Below are 24,767 nucleotides of genomic sequence, written 5' to 3'. Positions count from 1 at the left end.
ATAAATACAGAAAAAGAGGTGCATGTGACTTCAGGTGATCAGCTGAGACAAAGATAGTTCTAAATACAATTCTGTTTAAGTGCTTTGAATGCCTTTGTTCTTGCTTTGCACAATAGAATAAAGTCCATGGACTATTTGTTTAGTTCAAACTTTAAGGACTCCTCTCCTTTTTCATGGCAAAATCAACACATAAAATGAAATGAAGCAGATAAAGAAATAAGGGCAAATAAAGAAATGTAAAAGGTTTCCATTAAACTGCACTAGAAGATTACAGTCAGCTGTTTTACCTTTCCAAGGGGTAACACGAGATGAAGGTTGGTCAGTTCCCTGTTAAGAAGCAAACATTTCTGAAACAATAATCAAAGCTCCAACAACATAGGTTCCACACAGCCAAACGTTTTTGCTGTTACGGTTCTAAGTGACGCACAGTTCCCAGCAGACTCAGGAAATAAAACCAGGCGACTCTCAGCATTGTGGTTTGCCCAGGTTCTCTTCAGAGGGGAGTGGGAAAGGGGAGGAGAGGAAGGAAAGGAACACAGGAATTCATAAATTTCTAAGCTGTTGGAAACAAAACCCAAGAAGGCTCATGCTTTACAAAGCTTTCCCTTCCTCCACCCCCCTCCATTTTTACTTTACTTAGCAAATTATCACTACTTTTCCTTAGGTCACACTGAGTCTCAAAGGAAGTAGTCTCTCCACTGAGGACAAAGCTCCTGACTACTGCTTTTACATTATTTGCAAATACACTCAATCAACACTGCACAGACTTCTGCTGCCGTCGGTCCCCAAATCCTGACAGAATTTAGAATTCTACTAATTTCAAAGAAAATCTTCAAAATGAAGAGCAAGGAAAAGGATGGGAAGAAGAAAAGGGAGTAACAACAACAACAACAAAAAAATCTGGCTCTATACACTGAACATGACACATTTTTCCTTTGAAAATGACTCAACAGCTTCCACCAAAGGTTAAATGAAAACTTTAATATGTTTACTCTTGTACATTCTAAAAGCTAAAATAATAATAAAAAAATAAGACCAATATTAAGTACACAACAGATTTGTAGCACAAATATTTTAAATACTCTTTGGAGAGATTCGATTAGCAATAACTTAAGAGCTAATGAATAAGACTCAAAATTAATGTCATTAACATCAACAGGCCAAAAATCTATCATAATAAAATTTCTCCATTTATTAACAGAAAGGAATGATTGTAACAAAAGATTTAAAGATTTTTGCTGAAGTTTTTAGCTTGGTTTTGCCCTCCCCCCCCCCCTTTTTTTTAAAGTACACAGCTTTTCAGCTTTTTTATCCCATTTATGTTTGCCTTTTTCTTTTTTTTTTTTTTTTAAATACGTAAGTACTTGTAAGAAATACTTTTTACTTTTCTACACTTCAGGTTCCTGCACACTCTGTATCAAGTTGGCATAATCAGAAGTACTCACATCTGATTAATAATTCTTTGTTTAAATTTACTCAACTGTTTTCCTCCTAGAGCTACCTTTAAAAAATCAGGTAAGTAACCTGTTTTCAAAAATTGCAAGAAAGAGCTGGTTTGTTATTTATTATTCACTTCCTGACAGTCTGCTCCTCCAGATCACCAGTTAAGGACGCGTAAGATTTTGCTGAATGAAAAGGGTGCATGAACATTTTAAATCAAGCTGGAACTATTTGATTATTAATTTCAATACCACCACCGTAAGAAACAAGCTGCTAAATTCCTCCTCTTCAAGTTGTCTCCTCCTCCAAGAGTGGAAATAGTTTTTCTACTATTTTTCTTGAGAAAAGGCATACCACTTAGCCTTGAAATTTAACTTTCAACAGGCCCTTGGGAAAAAATACTTAGATGTAACGTGTGCAAACTTGCAGACCATTATTTATTTAAGCGTTTTTTCAATTGTTCTAGATGCCTTGTATCAACATCCTGTAGAACTAAAACAGTGGCTTTAGACTGAAATGGATTAAACTCTATAGTCATCAAACAACAGAGATCTATCAGTTGTTTTTGACATTTCTCTAAACCATCCTTAATTTTCCCATGTAAAGCTGGATGTTTTCTCAACGTATTCATTTCAAGCACTGAAAATCCTATCAAACTTGTTAGAATATCATCAGCAAAATTTACTTCAAGATAAGCTGAACCATCAGAAATTTTTGCCTTTATACCCCAGGACCCATTACTGCTCTTGAGGTTTCCAGTGAGAGTTACAATAAAACACTTAACTTTCACAACTGTGACAGCTTCCGGTTTCTTTGCAAGGAGAAGGGAAAGGTATGTGAAAGGTGGAGAATCTAAATCAAGGTCACGAGCCTCTACTGCTCTGCAAGGAATGGTCTGCATATCACGCTTTGGCTGATCTGCTTCTGGATCAGTTTTTGAGAAAGATACAGGATCACTGTGTAACTGCCTGCTGTCAGAAGCGTGATGGGATTTACATCTGCTCTCATCGGTGTCTTTATTATTCTGCCTTTCTTCACGAGGATTTTCCAAAGAAAAAAATGCAGAGCTGCAGGCCTGATGTGCAGTGTTATGCTGTGGAAAGCCTTTTGTACTATTGCCATCTCCAGCAGATACTGTTCTTCCAAAAGTCTTTTGCTTGCTGGTAGCTTCTATAGGCTTATCTCTTTCAGGCCCTTCATCTCTTCCAGAAGTGCCATTTAAAGATGAATTGCAGGAGTTTCTATATGTCTGTGGAATCCTCTCAGTTGTTAAATCGATGCTTCTGTTTGTGACCACTGGTGGGACTTCTTCCAGCTCTCTTTGGATCTCTTCTTCCAGAAGAATGTCATCTTCCAAAGGAAAATCATTTAACTCCACAGGAGTTTGTTCACGTGAATGAGAACTTACTGACACCTGTTGCAACATATTTTCGTTGCGTGTAGGGAGTGAACCTGAGGCTGTATTAAAATTGTTGCTTCTGCTCCAGTATCCACTTTCTAAAGATGATTCGTTGTTTAAAATAACTCCATTATTTTCATCAAGACCGGCCAAGAGCTCTTCATCTGAAGGGCCTAGAGTTTGTTCTACTTCATCCATAGGACTGAGAACAATTTGTTCATGACCAGGTTGTCCAACAGAATTGGGGTTCTCAGCTTCTCCAATTAGTCTAGCAAGGACTCTTTCCTGGGAATACTCCTCCAGAAGAGCATCCACTTCACCCCCCAGCAGTTTCACATTTTCTGGTTTAAGCAAAAGGACTCCGAGACGATATGCAATACTACCGTGTAAAGTGATTTTTGTTCCTGGAGGAAGATCACTATGGAGGACTGGCACCGGTTGATACTCCATGCCCTGAATTTGATGTATCCCATCAGTCAGCTGCAGCATCAGCATTCGAGTAGGCTTTGCTTCCCAGGGCTTCGGGAATGCCTGAGTACTGGCTGTGACTTCTTCGTTCACAGTACTCTTCCCTCTTACCTTCTGCAACTGGGAATATGCTGGCTGGCTAACATCAACCAGTGAATCGATCTGTATGGAGTAAAAGCCAGACAGTTCTCCCTTGGGAGCATCCGAGATGCAATCAGGCAAAATCGGATATTCTAAATCTCTCAGATCTGTAAGGAGCCATTGCTCAAACACCTGCTTGTTAATCTGCGCCTGACTTAAGTTACTACCACTGTTTTCCTCCTGGATCCAGTTAATGCACGCTTCCAACCACGTCAAAGGAACCTTCACGTGCCACGCGGATGAGAGCCAAGTTTCCACTCTCGCTGCAATGTTAAGTGTAGACATTTTCTTTTAAGCCAGAGGAGCGAAATCACTAGGGAAAAAAAAAAAGAAGAAGGAAAAAAGACACGTTTATTCTCTTTAAGTAGCCGAGTTTATGACAATTTATGAGTATTATTATGAATTTATGACAGGGCTCTCACTGGTACAATGCAGCAATGTGCCCTCGATTCGCAGTTCAAGCATTGTAAGAGCGTTAACGCAGAACCGATTTCAAATTTACATTCTAACCGTTATGACCCGAGCAGTTCCCCACAGAGCCGCCCCCCTCCCCCCCCCCGCACTCACCGCGGCCCCGGTCCCGCCGCCGGCTGCTGACGGGCGGGGGGGGGGGGGAGGGGGGAGCGCGGCCCCGAAATGCCCGCGCACACCGCCAGCCAATGGCGGCCTCGCGCGGCTTCAAGTCTCGCGAGAACACCGCTACCCAACCCCCCCCCCCCCCCCTCCCCTCTTTCCTCCTCCTCCCCCCCGCCCCCTCCCACCCGGCGCTGTGCAGCGGGCGGGGTTTTCGCCGGCGCCATCTTCTCTCGCGGCGGCCGGGCCCGGCTCACGCTTCGCTTCGCCGCCGCCCGCGTTCGCGGCCGCCGCCCGGCAGGTGAGGTGGGGCGGCGCGGGGGCGGCGGGGGGCGGCGCGGGGCGGCGTTGAGCAGCGGGCGCTGCCCCGCTGAGGGCCGCCGGGCCCCGCCGCGCCGCGGGCCCGCACGGAGGGCGGGGCTGCGCGGGGCCGGCCCCGCCCCCCGGCGGCTGACGGGCAGGCGCCTCGGCCAATGGGGCGGCGGCGGGGGGGCGCGGCGGGGCCAATGGGGCGGCGGCGCTGAGGGCTGTGCGCGTTGGCGGCGGCGGGGGCTGCTCCCCTTTCTCTCCCGTGCGCGGCGGGGCCGGCGGCGGCCGCAGGTAACGGGGGGGGGGGAAGGAGGAGGCGGAGGAAGGGGGCTGAGGCGGTTGGGCGGGGGGCACAGCGCCCTGAGGGCCCCTCCGTTGGAGGAGGAGAAGGAGGAGGAGGAGGAGGGGAGCGGGGTCACCCCGCCGCCTCCTCTCTCCCTCCCCCCCCCCCCCCCGGTAACTCCGTGACGGGGCTGAGGGGCGGCCGTTGGGGGACGGTTGGGCGCGGCCCGCGCCGTTGCTGCAGGCGGAGGGGCCCTGAGGCGGGTCTGCGCCGCCGGGCGGCTTCTTTTGTGCGGGCCTGGGCGGGGGGGAGGCGGTGGGGAGGTGGCGGTGGGGTTGTGTGTGGGGAGGGGTAGGGAGGGGGGTGAAGTCTCCTTGTGACCGCGTGGTGCTGGCGGCTTTTCCGCTCCCGGCTCCGCCTAGCAGCGGGCGGGCGCCATTGCAGCCGCCGCCATGTCTGCTGGTCCCCGCCGCCGCCGGGGAGGGGAAGGGATGGGAATAGAAAGGGAAGGGAGGGAGGGAGCGGGGGGGGGGGGGGGGGGGGAGGCCGGGGCTGCGGGGTTATGTAACGCCGCCTCCGCCCCGCCCGCCGCACCGACCGGCGGGGAGAGGGGAGCGGCCGGGCTGCGGCTGGGTGCTGCCGTGCCTGGGCACTCTGCCCTCTCGGTGGTTAAATATATATATATATATATGTGTAAGAAAAAAAATAAATAAATAATGAAAAAAAAAACCCGCGTTGCATTCGGCGGGCTAATCCCACAAAGTCGATTTGCAGAGCGCGGTGAGGGAGAGAGCACCTTCACTACACGTGACTGGGGGGGACACACGGTTCGGAGGGGATAAGCACGCAGGAGCGGAAAAGATTAAGCCCTGAACAGGGGTATTACGTCTTGTGCCATTCCGCGCAGCCCTCAGATTGCTGGGATGGTCAGAAGTAAAATAACCAGGGTCCAAAAGGGCTATTTGAACCTTGTAAAAAGCTCTCCTCACGCGTATTAGTGTTTTGGCAACGCGTGGCAGAGGCTCCGTTAGCTCACATTAAGCATGCACGGAAAGGCCAGCGTGTTCTGTGAAGGCAGTTGCTCAGCAGCGGCTGGCTGTGGTAGGCTGAATGCCTCTCAGCAGTCCCTGTTGTTAGACTGCACAAACGAGGTAACTATAACAAATGAACAACGAGCAGAGAGTGCGTTTAAAAAGTTGAGTCTGTCTCAGTTTTCACCTTCGTGGAAGCCAGAGTGAGGGTCGACTTTTTCCTGAGGAAATTCAAATTAAACAATAAAATACCGTTTAAGATACAGGTTTGTTTTGCAGTGCTATTGTAGAGATATGTTTTTGGAAAGAATAAACTGTAAAATAATCTGTTCTTATCTGGGCTTTTAATGTAACTTAGAAATGTTCCCAGATGGACTAAACAAAAGAAGGTATGCTGAAAAGCCTATTGGTACATTGATACAGGATGGATTAAAAAAAAAAAAAATAAAAAAAATAATGCTGACAGATACCAGAGAACTTTTTTTGATTGGAAATTGTTTAGAACTGACATCAGGAACAGATTTTTACGCAGCATCCTTTTAAAAAGTGAATTCTAGACATGTATCATATAGCATGTTGAAAATAGAGGAACTGTATTCTAAGTATCCAAAAATCTTTGTTAGTAAATAAAATTACTTAAAACTAGCAAATGACTGAAAACTGTCTTAATTCAGACTGTAATTGATTATCTGTAAATTTACACACTTGTATATTTCCTCTTAGTGGTGTGTTTGGCCTTGGTACATTTTCTCATTTATTAAGAAAAGCCCTGCAATGAAACTCAGGTCAAACCTCTGTTTTTCTGTCTGTAGCGAGAATCATAGCCGTAAATGAGCAGACGCAACTAATCTATGCTGTTTTCATAGGCTCGTGAAGCAATAGGCTGTTGGATTTTGATCCCGCCCAGAATACTTGAGTTTTTCTCTGCAAGGATATATAACAGCGGTAAGTTCCAGAAGCGTGCATTTCTTTTCGCTTTTTCCCTTTAGTAAAATGGGCAATTTGCCTTTTCACAAAATAGGTATGCTAGCTCTAATATTCTTCCAACAGGTTTTGTCTGCCCACCTAAGAAAAAGAGGTAATGGAGACTGAACAACAGGAGGAGACCTTTACCAACACTGAGACAAATGGTAAATTTTTTAAAGGACTATTTCTTTTTAGAAAGGACTCTTCAAAATATTTTAAAAATATTTTTAATGCTTTAATTGTATGAAATATTATTTTCTCAGCATTAGTTTTGCATTCTGCATTAAATGTTTTCATATTTGATTAGCATGTATTACGTACTTTTGAAGCATGAAAACATAATTTTTCTGTGGACATGTTTTAGAGAGAGCATACATAGCTGTGAGTATGTAAAAATGCTATTAGGCATGTTTTTTAACTGTTCATTGCAGGAAGTTAGGGTGTTAGTGTTGAGTTGGTTCGTGCCAGTTTTTCCAAACAGTTTTTGAAACACTGCTTTCCTGTTATTTCACCATTATTTTGGTGTTGGACAAACCACCTTTGAACTTTTTAGTTGCAAGATTTTTTACAATTGTGTTTACCAAAAAAAAGTCAGGTGGTGCTGCACTGTTTTAAACAGCATGTTGTGAATGTGACTAAGTGTGTTATACATCGACAACTAATGTAGGTATGGGATGTAGGTTCATAAAGTAAAAACCTATTTCCCTGATGTGGATACTTAAAGTAGATATCAGAAATTAATGCTGAGCTAATAGGAAAGAATGTGCAAGGAATACAGAGCATGAACATGACTTCCATTCCATTTTATTATGACTTAGAAAGTTAAATAAATGTTTGTGTTTCCCCCCTATGGACCTCTCTACAGGCAAACGTCCTGCAGAAGATATGGAGGAAGAACAGGCCTTCAAAAGATCCCGAAACACAGACGAGATGGTTGAACTGCGCATCCTGCTTCAGAGCAAGGTATGCTTTTTATTATTATTCTGTTGTTGCTTATTGTGTTGCTGAAGTCAGTGGTGACAAAATGTCTGTTGGGTTGTATGTTCAGAAAGAACATTGATATAAGTAATAAAATCTTCCGTTTTGCACGGGTAGTAGTAGAATAGTATTGTGATAGAATTTTCTTCAGTGATCTTCAAAAGGTAAGGCATTGAGGATCTGCAGATTTATTTTTAAGGGCTCTACTTTCTGAAAAAATAAAACGGCAGTAATGAACAGCTGTTTTTCTTACAGTTAAGTGGGAGGTTGTTATTTCAAGGGGGGTGATTGTGTGTTAGTCTTCAGAAAGGAAGCGGTTGAGAAAAACGATCAGCTAGTGATTATTAAGTACAGTAGGTAAGATGAGAACTTGTCTGGGATCTTAGTAACTCTTCCCTGACCAATTTCCTAAATCTGTTCAAATGCACAGACAGGAAGCAATGTGGGAGTAATGCTGCAGGATAGCAATAGTTTCATTAGCTAGTGTGTGAACTGTTACGATAAAGTTGCCAAGTACGAATTTCATCTACTGTTTACATTTGTGAAACATTATTTATGTTGTTTGAAGTATCTCACTGTTTTTTTGTTGGCATGAGGGAATATTATCTTAACTCTGTGTGGCATTTCTGACCAATAGTCAAGTTGTGTGGAAACATTTGCGTGCTGTTAGCCTCAGGTATGAACCATTTAATAAAAGCAATACTTTCTGCATGTAGTCCTTAAAATAATCTGGTAAAAATGCAGTTTTGCAATTACTCTTCTTTAATACCTGCTAGTTTATTCCCGATGCTTTTTTAGAAACCTAAATTTAGACAAAGGAGATGTTAACAGTCGCCTTTTCAAATGTACTAACCTGAAAAGTCAGTTGTCTTACATAGGTATAAACAAAAGTAGCCCCTGAAATTGTCAAGAAACACTTGCAGTGCAAAATTGACCAAACGTAATACTTAAAAAGAAAATAATAAATAAGGGAAATCACTGATGTTCATAACATTCATTGAATCCTTTTTTTTTTTTAAGTCAATGGTCTCAACTATGAGACCGTTCTAACATAGGTGGAATTGTCTAGAAACTTGAATTTGGAATTTAAATAATACTGGTTGCAAAACTGAATATTCTTCTAGTTAAGTGCAGTGATAAGAGCCGTTGGTCTCTTTTTTTTTTCTTATGGACAGGCTTTATCAATTCGTTTCTATTTGATTTTAAGCTTTCAAAAGAAAAACAAGTACCCGCCTGTTCTCTCCCTTCCCCTCCCCTCTTCAGCAGACAGGGTAGCGTAGGGTAGTACAAAAATAGATGTATCATTCTTATTCTGGATATAGTCTGTGTTGGCCAAGTGTAACTTCTGAAAACTCTTTTCCAGAACGCTGGAGCAGTGATTGGAAAAGGTGGCAAAAATATTAAGGCACTTCGTACAGACGTGAGTATATATGAGTTTGAACTAATTTAACACCAATTCTTTCAGAGCACTACATCGAAAGCTTGGTTGCGTGCATTTTTAGAAATGGGACAATTCAACTCTAGGCATCAATATTCTAGTTACAAGCCATTTGTAATACTTGTTAGAGTAGGTAACTCAGTTCTTCAGTTTGTACTGTAATTAAAGCCCAGCTTGACTCGTGTGGGAGGAGAGGTTTATATTAAACCTCTTCTCTTTTGAATAGGATTCCACTAAATTACACACTTCAAATGAGTTACCATCCTAATGAGAAATATTGACAAAGCTTAAAACCCTTAATTGTACCATTTCCCATATGTGTGAATCAATTACAGTGCTACTGAAACCATTGCAGGTGGCTGGCTTAACCCAGTGATAGAGGAATTCTTCAACTTCCTTTAAAAAAACAAAACAAAAAAAAATACCACCACCACCAACAAAAACAACCTCCCCTCCCACCCCACCCCCCAAAATGGCCCATCTGTTCCTTGACAGCTTGCACACCAAACAGAAAAGCATTATTGTTAAATTCGCTTGATTAGGGTATAGGTATAGAACAGCGAAGAAACATTTTATTACTTTGAAGCATTTTTAAAGTCATGACTTATATGCCTATTCACATTTTATAGTGGGTTGACTCTTGTGATTAGACACATGTTCTACGTTAATGTTACATATTTATAAAACTTGGCAACGCTTCTTAAATTCTGTTTGTTTACACTCTTGTACTTAACATCAGCTACAATTTCAACAATTTTTTTCAAGCAGTACTCTGTTCAACACAATATTTGGTAATATGTCATTGCAAATCAGTTCCAACTAAGGTCATAAACTACAGCAACTTCCTAGCTTCCTAGAACTGAGGCTGAAGCTGAAATGGTCAGGAATCATACATACGCTCTCTTCGGCAGCTAATGGTTTTTTCTTTTATTTTTTCGTTTTTTTCCTTCTTTTTTTTTTAAAGTCAAAATCAATACATCCACCTAAGTCCAGATAATTTAGCGTGGTCTGGAAAACTTAACTTTCCCAATTTGCCCGAGGATTCAGTAGTACCACTCTCGACAGGTTTTGTGTCTACCCTCATGAGCCAGCCTGCTTACTGAAACGTCATACGATAACAGTAAAAAGTAGTTCAGTCAGATCAAGTGACTCATTTTTAAGGTCCATACTGTTAAGCCACAGTTGGTGTAGCAATCCGTTATTGTGTTAGTCTTCAGAACAACTTAAGCTTGTTTCATTAATTGAGAGTAATGAGTATAGTTTGTATTAAATTAAAATTTATTGCTTTTCCCCCTTTTCCCTCTCCTTGTTTTTTTGGCCATATATCTCCGTTGCCCATGTACTGGATCGACTTGCCCCTGCGTTGCCCACCATGACGTTGGCCCATCCGCCCCTGAACGCCCATGTGAAAACCCTGGTTGGCTATGCCCAAAAATGTGCTCGTTGCCAAACGGGTACCATACTTGACAACTTCCGATTGAATACCCATGCCCAATGCCAACATCCACGAACGCCAATGACCAATGCAGTACAATGCCAGTGTTTCAGTCCCAGACAGCAGTGGCCCCGAGCGGTATGTCCCAACAGTTTATGCCTCACTGCCTGATTAGAAAGAGAGAAATGTATTTTATTACCTGCCTTTTATATAATTAAATAGTATCCCCTTATAGACGGTGTATTGTTTTTTTCAAGTTTTCTGTCTTATTTTCCCCATTAAGTCTTTTTGTCACTGAACTTTTACGTGAGTTGCCCACCCAAACAATCCACTAATTTTATTTCAATGGAAGGAGCACAGCTTCAAGTGTTGCATATTCGCTGCATTGTAAATCAGATTGTTTCAAAGTAGTCTCTCGCTCTGTCTTTGTGGCCCACCTTGCTCCCTCAACATTGCCTGTTCATAATTATTTCTGATGAAATGCTAACTCTGGTTCACTTTCCTTCACTTCTCATTTGTGTTGTCTTTTTTTTGTCTTGCATTTGTATTTGTTTTCTTGCAGAGCCCATTAGTAATCTAATTTCTAACTGGTCTCATAACCTTACTCCAGATACAGTGTTCACCACTTGCATATCCCCACTTTTACTACGAGAAGGTGTGCCAGTTTTACCAATGTAATAGCGAGGGTATCCTAAATTAGTGGTGGCGGGGAACATGAATATTCACTTCTACTTTCAGTTCTGCGTCAATTTCTTGCCCACTTAATCTGAGCCCTTCCAAAAGTCCTCTCTTTCTCTCTTTCTTTCTCTCTTTCTCTCTCTTTCTCTGCAAGACCTACCAAATCTTAAATGTATCAACCATACGTATTGGGCATAAACAAAGAAAGATGCATGTGTTCTAAATTCAGTAAACAGGTTTACTTTAAACGGGGAATATTAACTGTAAGTTCTTCTGTGTAGTAAATCTTGTTAGAATATTGTGTATGAATACAAAATTTACTTTTACTTTTTCTTTTCCACCATCTCCGTATTGTCTGGCACTGTGGCTTCTGACAGCATCTTGAGTATAAGTGCGGATATAGAGACAATTGGAGAAATCTTGAAGAAGATTATCCCTACTTTAGAAGAGGTATGTATCTTAACATGTTCCTTCCTTAGAGGTATGAGGCTAGCTTTTAAAATGATCATTCTAGATGATATGCTGCTTACTTTAATACATGAAATTAGAAAATAAACAACAAAACCCTTTTAAGCAAGGGGTGTGACGGTGTGATTCTCTGACTACACGATGGTGTCTTTTTTGGTATAGGACAGAGAGGGTCTTTAATTACTAAGTGAATATTTAGAACAGCCTTCGCCCTCCCTGTTGATTTTTGAACAATTACCTCTTAATAGGCTTAGTTTGAAGTTAGCTCTGTTGTAATCTGTATCATGCCTTGGTTTTGAAAGCACAAGAGTGTCTGGTATCTTCCTAAATGTGTATGGAATGTTGTGCAGTGTAATAAAAGTAAGGAAAACTGATCTGACATCAGCTCATGTTCAGGCGTGGTGCTAGTCTGTCAAGGGAAATACAGGTATATAATCAATAAATCAAGTTATACCACCATGTCTGGTGGGGAGAAAAATCTTGAACAAAACCCAAAATCATTATTTTAATGTATCGAGGCTAACATTTTTATTTTTCTTCTTTATGCGTCTTCCATGCAGTATCAACACTACAAAGGCAGCGACTTCGACTGCGAATTAAGACTTCTTATTCACCAAAGTCTGGCAGGAGGAATTATTGGTGTCAAGGGTGCTAAAATCAAAGAACTCAGAGAGGTACTGTTCTATGTTCTTCTTGATTCAAATTCTGTTCTATAAATAGCTTAGTGGTTTGTGTTCATGAAGAGCAAGTGTAAGTATCTTCTGTGCATAAAGTCCTTTTGAACATACTGCATATGTGATTTTTGTGTTCTGAGAGGAATCTGAGTTGAAACTTCAATGCAAACCTACAGAAATAAAGAGGTGGTTAGTAATAGAACTTAAACTTTATTTTCAATCTTTTAAGCAGTGTTAGTGGTGGAGTAACATTTATAAAGCATCATTTTTGATGAAAATGGTGCTCATCACTCCTCCTAAAAGGAACTGCTGCCTAGATGAGATTCTTTGGAATAGCTGGATATGAAAAATGAGTTAGTTTTTTTTCCATTTCCACAAATTTCTCATGGTGGTAGTTCGGTATATGTCTGCATATCACTCTGAAACTTGAAGACCATTGTTTTCTTTAAGTGAAAGAATGAGGTAATGTCCAAAAGAATTAATTGTCTCTGTGGATTTAAAGACCTGTGTTCTCTGTCCTTCGGTGGCATTGTGTCAGAGGCCATTTCAGGTCAGTTCAGGTATAAGCTGACAAACGTTTGTGTGGGCTGAGGAAGGCAAGATTGCTAGACATAATTCCAGCAACATTGCTGTCTTGTATCAAAAAAATGTTTCTCCTGTCAGGTGAAGGTTAATAAAACTTGTGAGCTTGTAGTGCATATGTGATCCTTTTCCTACTATTTAATTGAAAAATGGCAAACATAAGGCATAATTGAAAGAGGAGGAAAAATTGAGCTTTTTCCTTCTTCAGACAAAAAGATGTAATCACAAAGCTTTAAAAATGTGCATTCCTAAAATCAAATTTGTTGTGGGAGCTTGAAAACAAGTAAGCAAGCACTGGAAATGATTAGGAATTCAATTGTCTTTTGGATTGATTTTATTTTTCCAATTAATATGCATCTTAACCCATTTTTATTTTTGACAAGTTTATAAAGTTGTTTAATTATATTTTTTTTAAATCTTCACTTCTTTTTCTTTTCAACAGAACACTCAGACTACCATTAAGCTCTTCCAGGAGTGTTGTCCTCATTCAACTGACAGAGTGGTGCTTATTGGTGGAAAACCTGATAGAGTTGTTGAATGTATCAAGATTATTTTGGATCTGATCTCTGAGGTAATGTTCATTAAACTTAATTTTATTCTTTCTTTGGCATGCATGAATGCTAGGGATTATGTGGTTGGAACGTTGCATCTACCAGTTTCCATTTTGAGTTCAGTACCTCCCACTTTTCAAGCAACAAAGTGTTGGACTATTACCACTCCTTGAAATTACTGCTGTTTCCTGGAATTGTGCTGCAACTTACAAGAGAGGGAAGCATTTTTTTTGTACTAGTGGCCCATTATTCATGCCTTGCCTGTCATTAAAATTCAAAAATCAGAGAGGGAGACAAGTACCACTGATACACAACAGCAGTTTTTCTGTCGTAGCTAAGTTCCCAGGAAAACACATTATCTTCTCCTTTCTTATCAGCATTGTGAAATCAAGAATAAGTTCCAAAATGCCTAAGTTCACTTTGATACGTGTAATATATTTAACTAAATTGTGCTAATTATAATTAAGTGCTAACTGGGGGGTGGTGGTTTTTTATTTGTTTTAGTCTCCGATTAAAGGACGAGCCCAGCCTTACGATCCCAATTTCTATGATGAAACATATGACTATGGTGGCTTCACGATGATGTTTGATGATAGACGGGGACGTCCAGTAGGCTTTCCGATGCGTGGGAGAGGAGGTTTTGATCGAATGCCTCCTGGTCGTGGTGGCCGACCCATGCCTCCATCGAGAAGAGATTATGATGATATGAGCCCTCGCAGAGGACCTCCACCACCTCCGCCAGGCCGTGGGGGCAGAGGTGGCAGCAGAGCTCGTAATCTTCCTCTTCCTCCTCCTCCACCTCCTCGTGGCGGGTGAGTTGGTGCATAAAGGTGTTGTATGAAACTCAAGTTGTGTACCGTCTACTGAATTGTATTCATGTTCCTAGTGTTTGTTTCACACTTCAGTGTTGGTGGTGATTATGCAAGATTGTGCTCGTATTATTGCTCTGGAGTATTTGGAAAAGTATGGGAATTTATTCGCTACTCTGTAGCAAACTGCTAGGAATGTGATCAGTAGTTGTGTAATACCATTTGTTGTTCATGACTTGGCTAAATTAGTTAGAAATAAAGGCGTATGAGACTCATGAATGTAAAAATCTGAATTAGAATATATAATACTAGTTTACAATGTTGTTGTGGTTTAACCCAGCTGGCAGCTAAACATCAGAGCCGTTCGCTCACCCCGCCCTCCACCCCCTCTCTGGGATGGGGGAGAGAAATGGGAGAGTGAAGCCTCTGGGTTCAGTAAAAGACAGTTTATTAAGATAGAAAAATAATAGTAATAATAGTAGTACCAGTAATAATAATGTGTACAAAACAAATGATGCACAATGAAATTGCTCACCACCCACTGACCGATGCCCAGCCTAACCCCAAGCAGCCGGCCCCCCACCCCGGCTAGCCACCCGTATATATTGTTCAGCATGACCCCATACAGTATGGAATACCCCTTTGGCCAGTTTGGGTCAGCTGTCCTGGGTCTGTCCCCTCCCAGCTCTTGCTGCACCCCCAGCCTGCACACTGGCAGGACAGAGTGAAAAACTGGAAAGTCCTTGGTTTAGTGTAAGCACTGCTCTGCAACAATTAAAACATCAGCATGTTATCAGCACTCTTCTCATCCTAATCCAAAACATAGCACCCTACCAGCTACTAGGAGGAAAATTAACTGTCCTAACTGAAACCAGGACAAATGTCACTTATTTGCTGCTGCTTTTTTCATTTTAGAGATCTGATGTCTTATGACCGAAGGGGCAGACCAGGAGACCGTTATGATGGAATGGTAGGATCTTAATATTTGTATAGTTGCATTTCATTAGCACGCTGAATGCCTGAATATGCTATTGCTGAATACAACCACTTAAATTGGGGACGTGCATAGTTCTGAAATGTTGATGTGATCAGAATGACTTTTCCATAAAAATGATCCCTTTTGTGTAGGTGTGTTTGAAGGATAAAGAGTATCTGAGATGTGATTCATTTTCTTTCTTTTTTCCTGACCATGAGTGACACAAAGTTTGACTTTTGCTCTATTGTGTAAGTTTTCTTGCACTGGCTATTTTTTTAAAAGAATGGAAGAAGGAGGAGTTGGTAGGCTTCTCAGATGAAGAAAACATGTCAGAAGAGTTCTCTTAAATTGTTTAATTCATAGAAGCATTCTTAATGCATATCTTGGAAAACAGAGAATAACACAGAATATAGAATAGCACCAATGAAGAGCTCTAGGTGATCTTGGAAGATGATTGCTCTTTTAACCAATTTTTGTCTATTTGATGGTTTCTGTGGTTGCAAAAGCTATTGTAATTCCATATGTTATGGAGCCAGGGCCACTAGTAAGTTGAATGCTAAATGAAATTAGGCACATTTAATCAAGTTAATGCTAACATCTGCTTGAGGGGAGAAAAAAATCTCATAACTTATGGAAGCTTCAGAAGGGTACCCTTCTGTGCTGTACTCTTGAGTATAGCTTCCCCAGCAGTCATGTTCAGTTGTATTAGATTCCTGGAAAGAGAATTACAGGTGTTTGTCCTAACTTTTTTCTCTAAACTTTGTTGGCCACTTGTCTTAAGATGACAAATGAGATCTTAAATTTCTGTATTATTAAATGAATGCACAAAAAAGAGGAGGCATCAAATTGGGCTATCTAAATGGGCTTTACACACTTCCTCGTGGAAATAAGACTGGAAGTACATATTACAAGAACACTGGATACTCACTAGAAGTGTGAAAAGGAAAGACTTGCACTTCTTGCTGCTCAGTGTCCTAAGAAATCGGAAGAATTGAGAAATATGCTTCAAGTTCTTTATCAGTATTCATATGTTTGCAAGATGAGTTTTTGTGTTTTCACACTTGCAGCTAGTAAAGTTTGTGCCAGTGCATAGAAACCATGTAAAACCACCCTTGCCTGGGTATTTGGTTGAGCACGGTCCTGACCAGGTGTGTTCTCAGACAGTAATGTCTTCTAGTTTTATTCCATTCCAGGTAGAATAGAAAATCTATTTGCTCTGACTGTTAGCAGGTTGACTGTTAATTTCTTGACATGAATGTTTACAAGTAAGTGAAATCATGTCTGCTCACTTCTTGTGTTCCAAATAGTAATTGTATTCACAGTGAAGCTCCTCATAGTTTTGGCTGCTTAATGCCCAGGTATGGTAGTCTGCTTCAAGTGAGAACTGCTTTTTGACACAAATTGTATTTTATTTCTAGTTTTAGTTAACCATAAGCATGGTATCCTACATGGCAGACAAGAAGTTTTCGTGTGGATTGTGAGGCTGAAGTTGGAAGTGTCGTGGTGGACACATAAGGTCTTCCTGTGACACCATTGGTTTCATAAAAAAACATCCTCTAGCAAAACACTGAAAGTAAACATCATTGTAAATTGTTAAGTAATGCATGGGAAAGGCTGCTTTCAGAGATGATAAATAATATTTAAAATAGCTTCTGTTTTACATAGACATTAGAGATGTTGAATGTACAGAAATCCTCATATTTTGCTAGTTCTCCCAGTAAAGGAAAAAACTTGCAGTAGTGAATTACGTCTGAATGTAGAACCATTAATTCTATGGGATTCCTGTGATAAGACAGAATTGACAGCCTTGTAGATTCTGAGATGCAAATAACTCATTTTTGCTTCAAAAGATAAATGCTAATTTCCCTTGCCCATGGTAGCCTGGCTTACAGTTGTAAGCTGTTGACAAAGTTCACTTGATTTATTACCTTTGTTCTGAAGGTTTTTCCTGAACAACAGCTCTGTGTTGTTTCTGTAACAGAAACAATACATTTCAATCTGTAGCTACTCCAAATCAAATGCATGTAGACTAAAAAGAGTATTCTGAAAACTAGTATTTTTACAGTATTTATTTTTAATGCATTAATTCGCTATTGGTCTTTCAGATGCATAACTGAACACAAACGTGTAGGTATGGGTGTAAAGTAAGGATTTGTGCATTAACCCCAGTAGGCAGTGAGTCACCACACAGCCACTCACTCCCCCTTCTATGGGATGGGGAGAGAACTGAAAAGATAAAAATGTGAATTTGTGGTTTAAGATAAAGACAGTTCAACAAGTAAAGCAGAAGCTGCACATCAGGAAAGCCAAATAAGGAGTTTATTCACTATTTCCATATGGCAGGCAGATGTTTAGCCATTTCCAGGAAAGCAGGGCTCCATCATGCCTAATAGTTTATTGGGAAGATAAATGTTGCAATTCCCAACATCCCTCCCTTTCTGTCTCCCCAGCTTTTGTTACTCATCACAGTGTCGTGGTATGGAATATACCACCCCTTTGGTCAGTTGTGTCCTGGCTGTGTTGTCGCTCAGCTTCTCGCACATCCCCAGCTTACTCTTTAGTGGGCCAGTGTGAGAATCAGAAAAGAGTGTGACTCTGTAAGCACTGCTTATCAATAACCAGAGCATTTGAATGTTACCAGCCCTATTTTCATCATAAATCCAAAGCATAGTACTATACAAGCTACTGTAAATAAAATTAACTCCATCCCAGCCAAAACTAGTACAGAGGTGGCATTTAAACAAGCATTCAAAGCAAGTTTGTTCTCTCTTTTCCATTTTCCATCTCCCCTTTTTAGCTTAATTGCTAAGGTGCTACAGCTTTTTAAATAGTAAACATTTTTAAAATGGGAATTAATAAAAGAATTTACTTGGAATATGTCTCTTAAATGTACAGTATCTTCACAAACTTGCATGGAGCATGTCTCCTTTTTTTGATGTGCTTTTGCTCCTTCAGATATTTTAGTTCTTGATTTTTTTCCTAGCATTATGTATGTATGTGAACACATCTCTGTAAACACTTCAGAAAAGTTTCATGCATTTAAAAATGCAAAATGATCTTCATGTTTAAGAAATGTGACATGAAGCGTGGAAAATTGGTAAAGGAAGAGTATATTTAACATTATTTGATGATTCTTCAATATTTCTTGTAGAACTCTGAAAGAACAGAAAGCCATGATCTTGTGTTTTAAATGTAGTTAGGCAGCAGTATATTGCTAGCATATTTGCTATATGAGATACATAGAAATTAATTAATAGAACATGAATAGCAGTGTCCTTGCTACTTGACTTGCTGTTGGCATCAGTGTAATCACTGATAGAGTTCACCAGCTTATTCTTACTGCATAAAAGTTGCATCTAATTTAGTTTTATTAAACACTTAAAAAAATAATAATAATAAAATAGGAGAAAGGTGACTTTGGTATCAGAGTAATGCTTTTTAATATATAGCTTTAGCACTTTAAGATGTTCTTAAGAAAAAAAGTAAAAACAAGCAAAAAAAGCCTATTCAAACTTTGCTGTTAGCTGTCTGGTCACAAGAGCACAAGAGGAAAATGTTACACCACAGAAAGAGGGAAGAAGTAAGTGTGACCAGTTACAGTTCCCTTGAATTGAGAATAAAAGGGAACAAGTCTTACAATTGTCTTAAGTTGTGTAATTTTGAATCCTTGGTAGTATAGGTAGTTCAGGAAGATGTTCCCTGTACCTGTTTGTATGGTGTTTGCTTGCCAATTTACCTACAAGTCTCCATGATATGGATGAAATTTAGATCTGTTTCCTCTTTTCTTCCTATTTTGTTTTGTCTGGAAGATGATGCAGTGTCATGTGGATGCCTGTGATGACATGCAGCCACCAGAGCTGGTGAGTGTCTTCAATTTATTTTTTTTTCAAAATTGCTGGTTAATTGTTAAAGGAATTTCTTGAGCTTGAATATAGTCAGTAGCAGCTTGCGTCTGTTGAAAATCCTAACAGTGCTCTGCTGACTCAAAATTTATTGGCAGTTTGTTCCAACAGTGAGTCCTGTACAGGCTTGTAATGTTAAGAGATGTGGAAGTATGTAGCAGCACAGCCAAAAGAGAGGAACTTTTCTGTTGCATTGCTTCTTTTGTACATCATTTTAGCATTCTAAATAGTAATGCTTTCTCTGTAACTGATGCACTGTGACTGCACACATTTAGGTTATATATTTTGGTTCAATTTCATTATGTTGTGTTTTTTCATATACCAGTCAGGGAATATTAAGTAGCCTTTTACGTAACCTTGTGGATAAACTGTTGGGTTGTGCTATCCTTTGTATTTGAGAATATTCCATTTGATTGGAAAGGACAGGTTTAAAGAATGGAAGTTCCAGCAGGGTTCAAACGTTCATGCTGTCAAGTTGTCAAAGTACTAAACATCATATACTAAACATCACATACTAAACATCAGTTCTTAGCTCACATACACACTGCAGCTGTAATTACTTACCTGCTGTCAAATTCATGTGCTGTCCTGTAGTTTCAGGAGGAGAAGCAGAAATGGTAAAGGGAAGGAGTATAGTTCAGCTCAAAAAAGTGATCCTGTAGTAAATATCAGCAGAGATGTGTTTGTACCTCTGCAATATGCTGTTCTGATTAGCTCCTGAAGTCTTAAGCAGTGTCCTGTATTCTGTATTTTGCACTTTATTACAAACTCTTTTGCTCAGTTATAATCTGTAATTCTAAGTGATATGATTACACAATGGGTTAGTTAGAGACAGGCAAGGAAAGGCCAAGAGAGCTGGGATTGTTAAGCCTGGAGAAGAGAAGGCTTGGGAGATCTCATCAGTGTATGACATCAATGTACCTGAAGAGAGGTTGCACAGGGGATGGAGCCAGGCTCTTTCCAGTGGTGCCCAGTACCAGAACAAGAGGTAGTGGGCAAAAACTGGAACACAGGAGGTGCCGTCCTAATCATGAGGAAGCACTTCCATGCAGTGCAAATGATGGAACACTTGCACAAGTTGCCCTAGAGGGGTTCTCTCCTTGGAGAAGCCATCTGGGCATGGTCCTGAGCAACCTGCTATGGGTGCCCCTGGCTGAACAGGGGGGTTGGACCTAGATGGCCTCCAAGGGTCCCTTCCAACCTCAACCATTCTGTGATAGATAAGCTTAACATTTTGGTCCAAGTAACTTCCATTTTGATGATCCAAAAAGGTAGCAGGTAAAAATAGTTTTTGGGGAAACATTGTTGCATTACAACTTCTTTAAATTGGTAGTTGTAGTGGGGTTGACCCTGCCTGACTGACGGATTTACCAAGCCCTGCTCTCGCTCTCCCTCCTTAAAAAGACAGAGGGAGAAAGTAAGGTGAACAAGCTCACGGGAAGAGATAAAGACGGGGAGATGGCTTAGCAGTTACTGTCATCCGATTTGGGGAAGATTAATTTAGTGCCACTTAAAAACTGTGTAGCATGGTGAGAAACAAAGAAACACTAAAAACACTTTCCTCCGGCAGGTCCTCTTCCCAGTCTTAACTTCACTCCCTCAATCCTGAGTCTTCTACCTCCTTCCCAACCCAAGCAGTGCAGGGAGGATGGGCCGTGCTGCTTATAACAGCTCCTCTCTGCCACACCTTCCTCCTCACACTTGTCCCTTCTCCATAGTGGAGGCTCTCCCTCAGGATACCATCCTTCCCCAGCTGCACCAGTGCAGGTCCTTCCTACAGGCTGCAGCTCTTCACGAGCTGCTCCAGGGTGTGCCTTCTGCGTGGGGTACAGTCCTTCAGGAACAGACAACTCCACTGTGGGTCCCTCATTTGACACAGTTCCTGCCAGAAAAAAAAACTGTCTGTTGGAGCTATTCTGTATGGTCCACAGTTCATTCCAGGATCCTGTTCCTGGGGGTTCTCCATGGCCTGCAGCTTCCTTCAGGACACATCCACTTCCTGTGGCATGGGGTTCTCTGTGTGCTGCACTGTGAATACATTTTCTGATGTGGTCATCCATGGCCAGTATGGGGGCAACATCATGATCTTCTCCACAGGCTGCCAGGGAATCTGCTCCGGTGCCTGGAGCACCTCCTGCCCACACTGTGGCCCCCCTGTCATCCTTCACTAGCTTTGGTGTCTGCAATATTGTTTCTCAGACATTTCTTTTCCTTACTCCTGTCTCTCACAGCTGATAGACATCTTTTACCCTTCCTTGAATATAGTGTCACAGAAGTGCCACAAGTTTTGCTCTGGGTTGGTTCAGCTCTGTCCAGCAGTGGGTCTGTTTTGGAGCCAGCTGGAACTGGCAGTATCAGGCATAAGGACAACCAAGGTTTCTTCTCACAGGGGCCACCCCCACAGTCCCTCTGCAGTTGAATTCTAGAGAACTATGCTTATCTATTATGTTTTTTTTAATAGGAAAACAATTAAATGAGTTTGTTTAGAAGGTACTAGATGGAATTAAATACATGATGTCAAGTACCAGTCTGCAAATGCTAAAAATAAAAGAAGCCGAGAGTGCTCGTTACAGTGATTTAGATTTGGTACTTGGCTGTTTAAGCAGAACAGAAATAACTTCTGTCATGATTGTCTGTTTTAAGACAGCAATGGCTGTAGTTCAGTTTGAATTGAGAGACAAGTTATAGAACTATATCTAGAGCTGAGTTGTGTTCTCCTGAAGACGTAGGAGGACTGACAGTCACTGGTAAAGTTCTGGTGCTCAAACTGAGGCTTTCCTCTCTCCTGAGCTACACTGATATTGTGAATAAAGCTGTACTCAAATCCCCTGATTAGAAAGTTAGTTCAGCCATGAGTAGGTAAGCATCAAGAGCTGTCTATCAGCAGCTGAATTTGCACGATTGCTTGATAAACTGATATAGCTGGATGGTTAATGTCATTTTCTGTCAAATTCCTAGAGGTTTTGACAGGCAGGTCGACTTGGCAGTGCTAGGTTAATGGCTGGACTTGATTATAGAGGTCTTTCCAACCTAAATGATTCTGTGAGACTTCTACCCCTTTTTGTTTCTGGTCTGCCCTCTTTTCCCCACTATACCTTTGGCAGTAAGCTGGTGGGTTGGGATTTCTGTGTAAAAGAGCTTCAACAGTTAGCAGTGTGTTAATGAAAATTAAAAGATGTTAATGAAGTATGGCTATTCACTAAAGCATTTTTCTCTTTCTGTTACAGTTTGAGGGTGGCTCTGGATATGGTAAGTTTTTATATAGAACCTTAATACATTATTTGTTAAGAAGTTACTGAAGAGCTTGATGCATACGTTTAAATCAGACTATTCTTATGCAGGGGGCCGTGGTTCATACGGAGATCTTGGTGGACCCATCATCACAACACAAGTAACGATTCCCAAAGATGTAAGTAAAGTTAATTTGCTCTCAATTTGTTTCTTTAAAAAAAAAAAAGTCAGAGATGCACAGAACAATTTTAGTAATACTTAATATTGAGTAATGGTATATGTAACTTTTTTTTTTTTTTTTAAATTAGAGCAAGTGGTTGCTCATTTAATCTCAGCTGCATTTCTATGCTTAGTATTGCAGGGAATGTTTTGAGGCTTTTAAACAGTAAACTGCTATTGCAGCTCTTGAAGTCACAGAAGCTACTGAAATAGTGCTGGGAATTTTGTTTCTGTTTTCATAAAGAAATATCAGGAAGTGACTGCTTTTGTTTTCTCCCCTAGTTGGCAGGATCTATTATTGGAAAGGGAGGCCAGAGAATCAAACAAATACGTCATGAGTCAGGAGCTTCGATCAAAATTGATGAACCATTAGAAGGCTCAGAAGATCGGATTATAACTATTACAGGAACACAGGACCAGATACAAAATGCACAGTATTTACTGCAGAACAGGCAAGTTAAAAGCTTGATGTTGGCCTTTTTGTTGATTTTACACTGACTTTCTTCCTGCTACATTCTGAAGTTCTCTGTGATACAGTTTTTAGAAGGCAGGTTTTAAGTAACTATTTGAACCTAACCTCTCCAGTGGTAGTTCTGCCTTGATTCTCTTCTGTTCTCCATTCTAACTAAAATGAAGACACCCTCAAAACTAATCTTGCTGGAAGACACCTTAACCAAGCTGTCCTCTCATTTCTGTGGTGAAAACTGCTGCAAAAAAAAGCTACTTGTAATAAATTACATAGAGCCTGTAGAAAATATAGAAGATTTCAGTGGATGTTGGTCTAGTTCTGTGTGGAAGACTAGTGATTTTGTTGTTTTTAGATAACTAAATTGACAACAAATCACAGTCTGCCATATGGCACAGATCATGCCTCTACAGGACAAGTTGAAATCGATTTGGTGCTGTTATGCAGCATTTCACACCTTGCTGGCATTACTTTGTCTTTTCTGCCAAATACTAACAGGTTCAGATATAATTTGCTTAGTTTGTCTTTATAAACATGTTAGCTATCATAGTAGATTTTACTGTTTAACGTTGGCTTTAGATTACTAATATTTAAATGTGCCTAAAATATTCATATATGTATAACTTCTAGCCATTAATCTTCTACGATTATTTTTACATTTGTTACAAATTTGTAATTTAATCTTTTCTAAGAATGTCATTATGAATGTTGATGCAAGATGTATGGTCAATCATTCTAATACATGCTTTTTTCTTTTTTCTTTTATAGTGTGAAGCAGTATGCAGATGTTGAAGGATTCTAATGCAAGATTATTTTTTCTTTTTTATAGTGTGAAGCAGTATTCTGGAAAGTTTTTCTAAGACTAGTGAAGAACTGAAGGAGTCCTGCAACCTTTTTTTTTTTATCTGCTTCTGTTTAAAAAGCCAACATTCCTCTGCTTCATAGGTGTTCTGCATTTGAGGTGTAGTGGAATCTTTGCTGTCCACCAGATGTAATGTTTTAGTTCTTTACAAATACTTGGGGGGAGGGAAAGGGTGCGCGAGACTAATGTGAAATTTTGAAACAGCAGCAGAGAGAGTGAATTTTATTTTTGTTCATTGTTGGTGGTAAATTGTAATGTTTCTCTGTAACTATTGTGAACACCCTGCTTTTATGTACACTGTACTTTTTTGAAGGGGGGAGAATGGTGGTAGTCCACGTGTTCCTGGCATCCTTTGAGAGCAGTGTGCAGAATGTAATGCTCTTTTGTAAGAAACGTTTTATGATTTTTAAATAAATTTAGTGAACCTACTCTTGGTGGTCATCTTTCTTTAGATCTACATAAGGTAATATCTAAAATTGATACACTCTTCATTTTTTCTCCCCACAAGAAAATGCATACATGAAAGTGGCTGTTAAGCTTGCTCTTACGCTTCTTTGATAATAGATGGAGTTCTGTGTTCTTGACAAATTAAAGAAACTGTGTGAAAACAATGGCTCAGCTTTGCTGTTTGGGGAAAAATGCAAAAATACTCATGCAAACCTTGTGTAAGATTTGAGTTTTTTGCAAGTGTTTGGCCCTCTTAGGAGTACATATATATATTGGTGACAGTATATAAATAAAATATTTTAAAACTTTGTGATGTCACTGATTAAACAGTGGTAAAGTACACCTGGTTTTAGGCAGCTTGCTTAATGCAAATAACACTTAGAAATGGCAGTTGGTGTACCATTACGGAATGAATTCTAGTTGTTTTCAGAGCTTTCATTT

At 40.5% G+C, this 24,767-nt stretch overlaps 2 protein-coding genes across 10 annotated transcripts; one reads left to right on the top strand and one right to left on the bottom strand.

Moving 5' to 3' along the window:
- Positions 1-1,328: 1,328 nt before the first annotated feature.
- Positions 1,329-4,351, bottom strand: RMI1 (RecQ mediated genome instability 1). Of its 3 annotated transcripts, none has more exons than XM_068667986.1 (2): positions 4,210-4,351; positions 1,329-3,761 (listed from the first exon to the last, which is right to left on the bottom strand). In XM_068667986.1, the coding sequence occupies exon 2, from the start codon at positions 3,731-3,733 to the stop codon at positions 1,874-1,876; it is 1,860 nt and encodes a 619-aa protein (XP_068524087.1). In that variant the 5' UTR covers positions 3,734-3,761; positions 4,210-4,351; the 3' UTR covers positions 1,329-1,873. The 3 variants fall into 3 exon arrangements, with proteins under 3 accessions (XP_068524087.1, XP_068524088.1, XP_068524089.1); XM_068667987.1 differs by lacking the exon at positions 4,210-4,351 and adding an exon at positions 4,016-4,168; XM_068667988.1 differs by lacking the exon at positions 4,210-4,351 and adding an exon at positions 3,871-3,975.
- HNRNPK (heterogeneous nuclear ribonucleoprotein K) lies at positions 4,183-24,307 on the top strand. 7 transcript variants are annotated; one of them, XM_068667991.1, is made up of 16 exons: positions 4,183-4,322; positions 6,511-6,589; positions 6,695-6,774; positions 7,464-7,573; positions 8,952-9,008; positions 10,556-10,599; positions 11,517-11,590; positions 12,154-12,281; positions 13,306-13,434; positions 13,919-14,226; positions 15,139-15,193; positions 19,009-19,059; positions 22,329-22,350; positions 22,428-22,510; positions 22,834-23,003; positions 23,786-24,307. In XM_068667991.1, exons 3-16 carry the CDS (start codon positions 6,726-6,728, stop codon positions 23,817-23,819), a joined length of 1,314 nt encoding a protein of 437 aa, XP_068524092.1. In that variant the 5' UTR covers positions 4,183-4,322; positions 6,511-6,589; positions 6,695-6,725; the 3' UTR covers positions 23,820-24,307. The 7 variants fall into 7 exon arrangements, with proteins under 7 accessions (XP_068524092.1, XP_068524097.1, XP_068524096.1 ...); XM_068667996.1 differs by lacking the exon at positions 4,183-4,322 and adding an exon at positions 4,482-4,621 and having other exon boundaries at positions 7,476-7,573; positions 11,517-11,589; positions 12,168-12,281; positions 23,847-24,307; XM_068667995.1 differs by lacking the exon at positions 4,183-4,322 and adding an exon at positions 4,482-4,621 and having other exon boundaries at positions 7,476-7,573; positions 11,517-11,589; positions 12,168-12,281.
- The last annotated feature ends 460 nt before the right edge of the window (positions 24,308-24,767 follow it).

Source organism: Anas acuta, chromosome Z (genome assembly GCF_963932015.1).
Source record: "Anas acuta chromosome Z, bAnaAcu1.1, whole genome shotgun sequence".
Classification (NCBI taxonomy): domain Eukaryota; kingdom Metazoa; phylum Chordata; class Aves; order Anseriformes; family Anatidae; genus Anas; species Anas acuta.
This window is presented reverse-complemented; position numbering and strand designations above follow the sequence as displayed.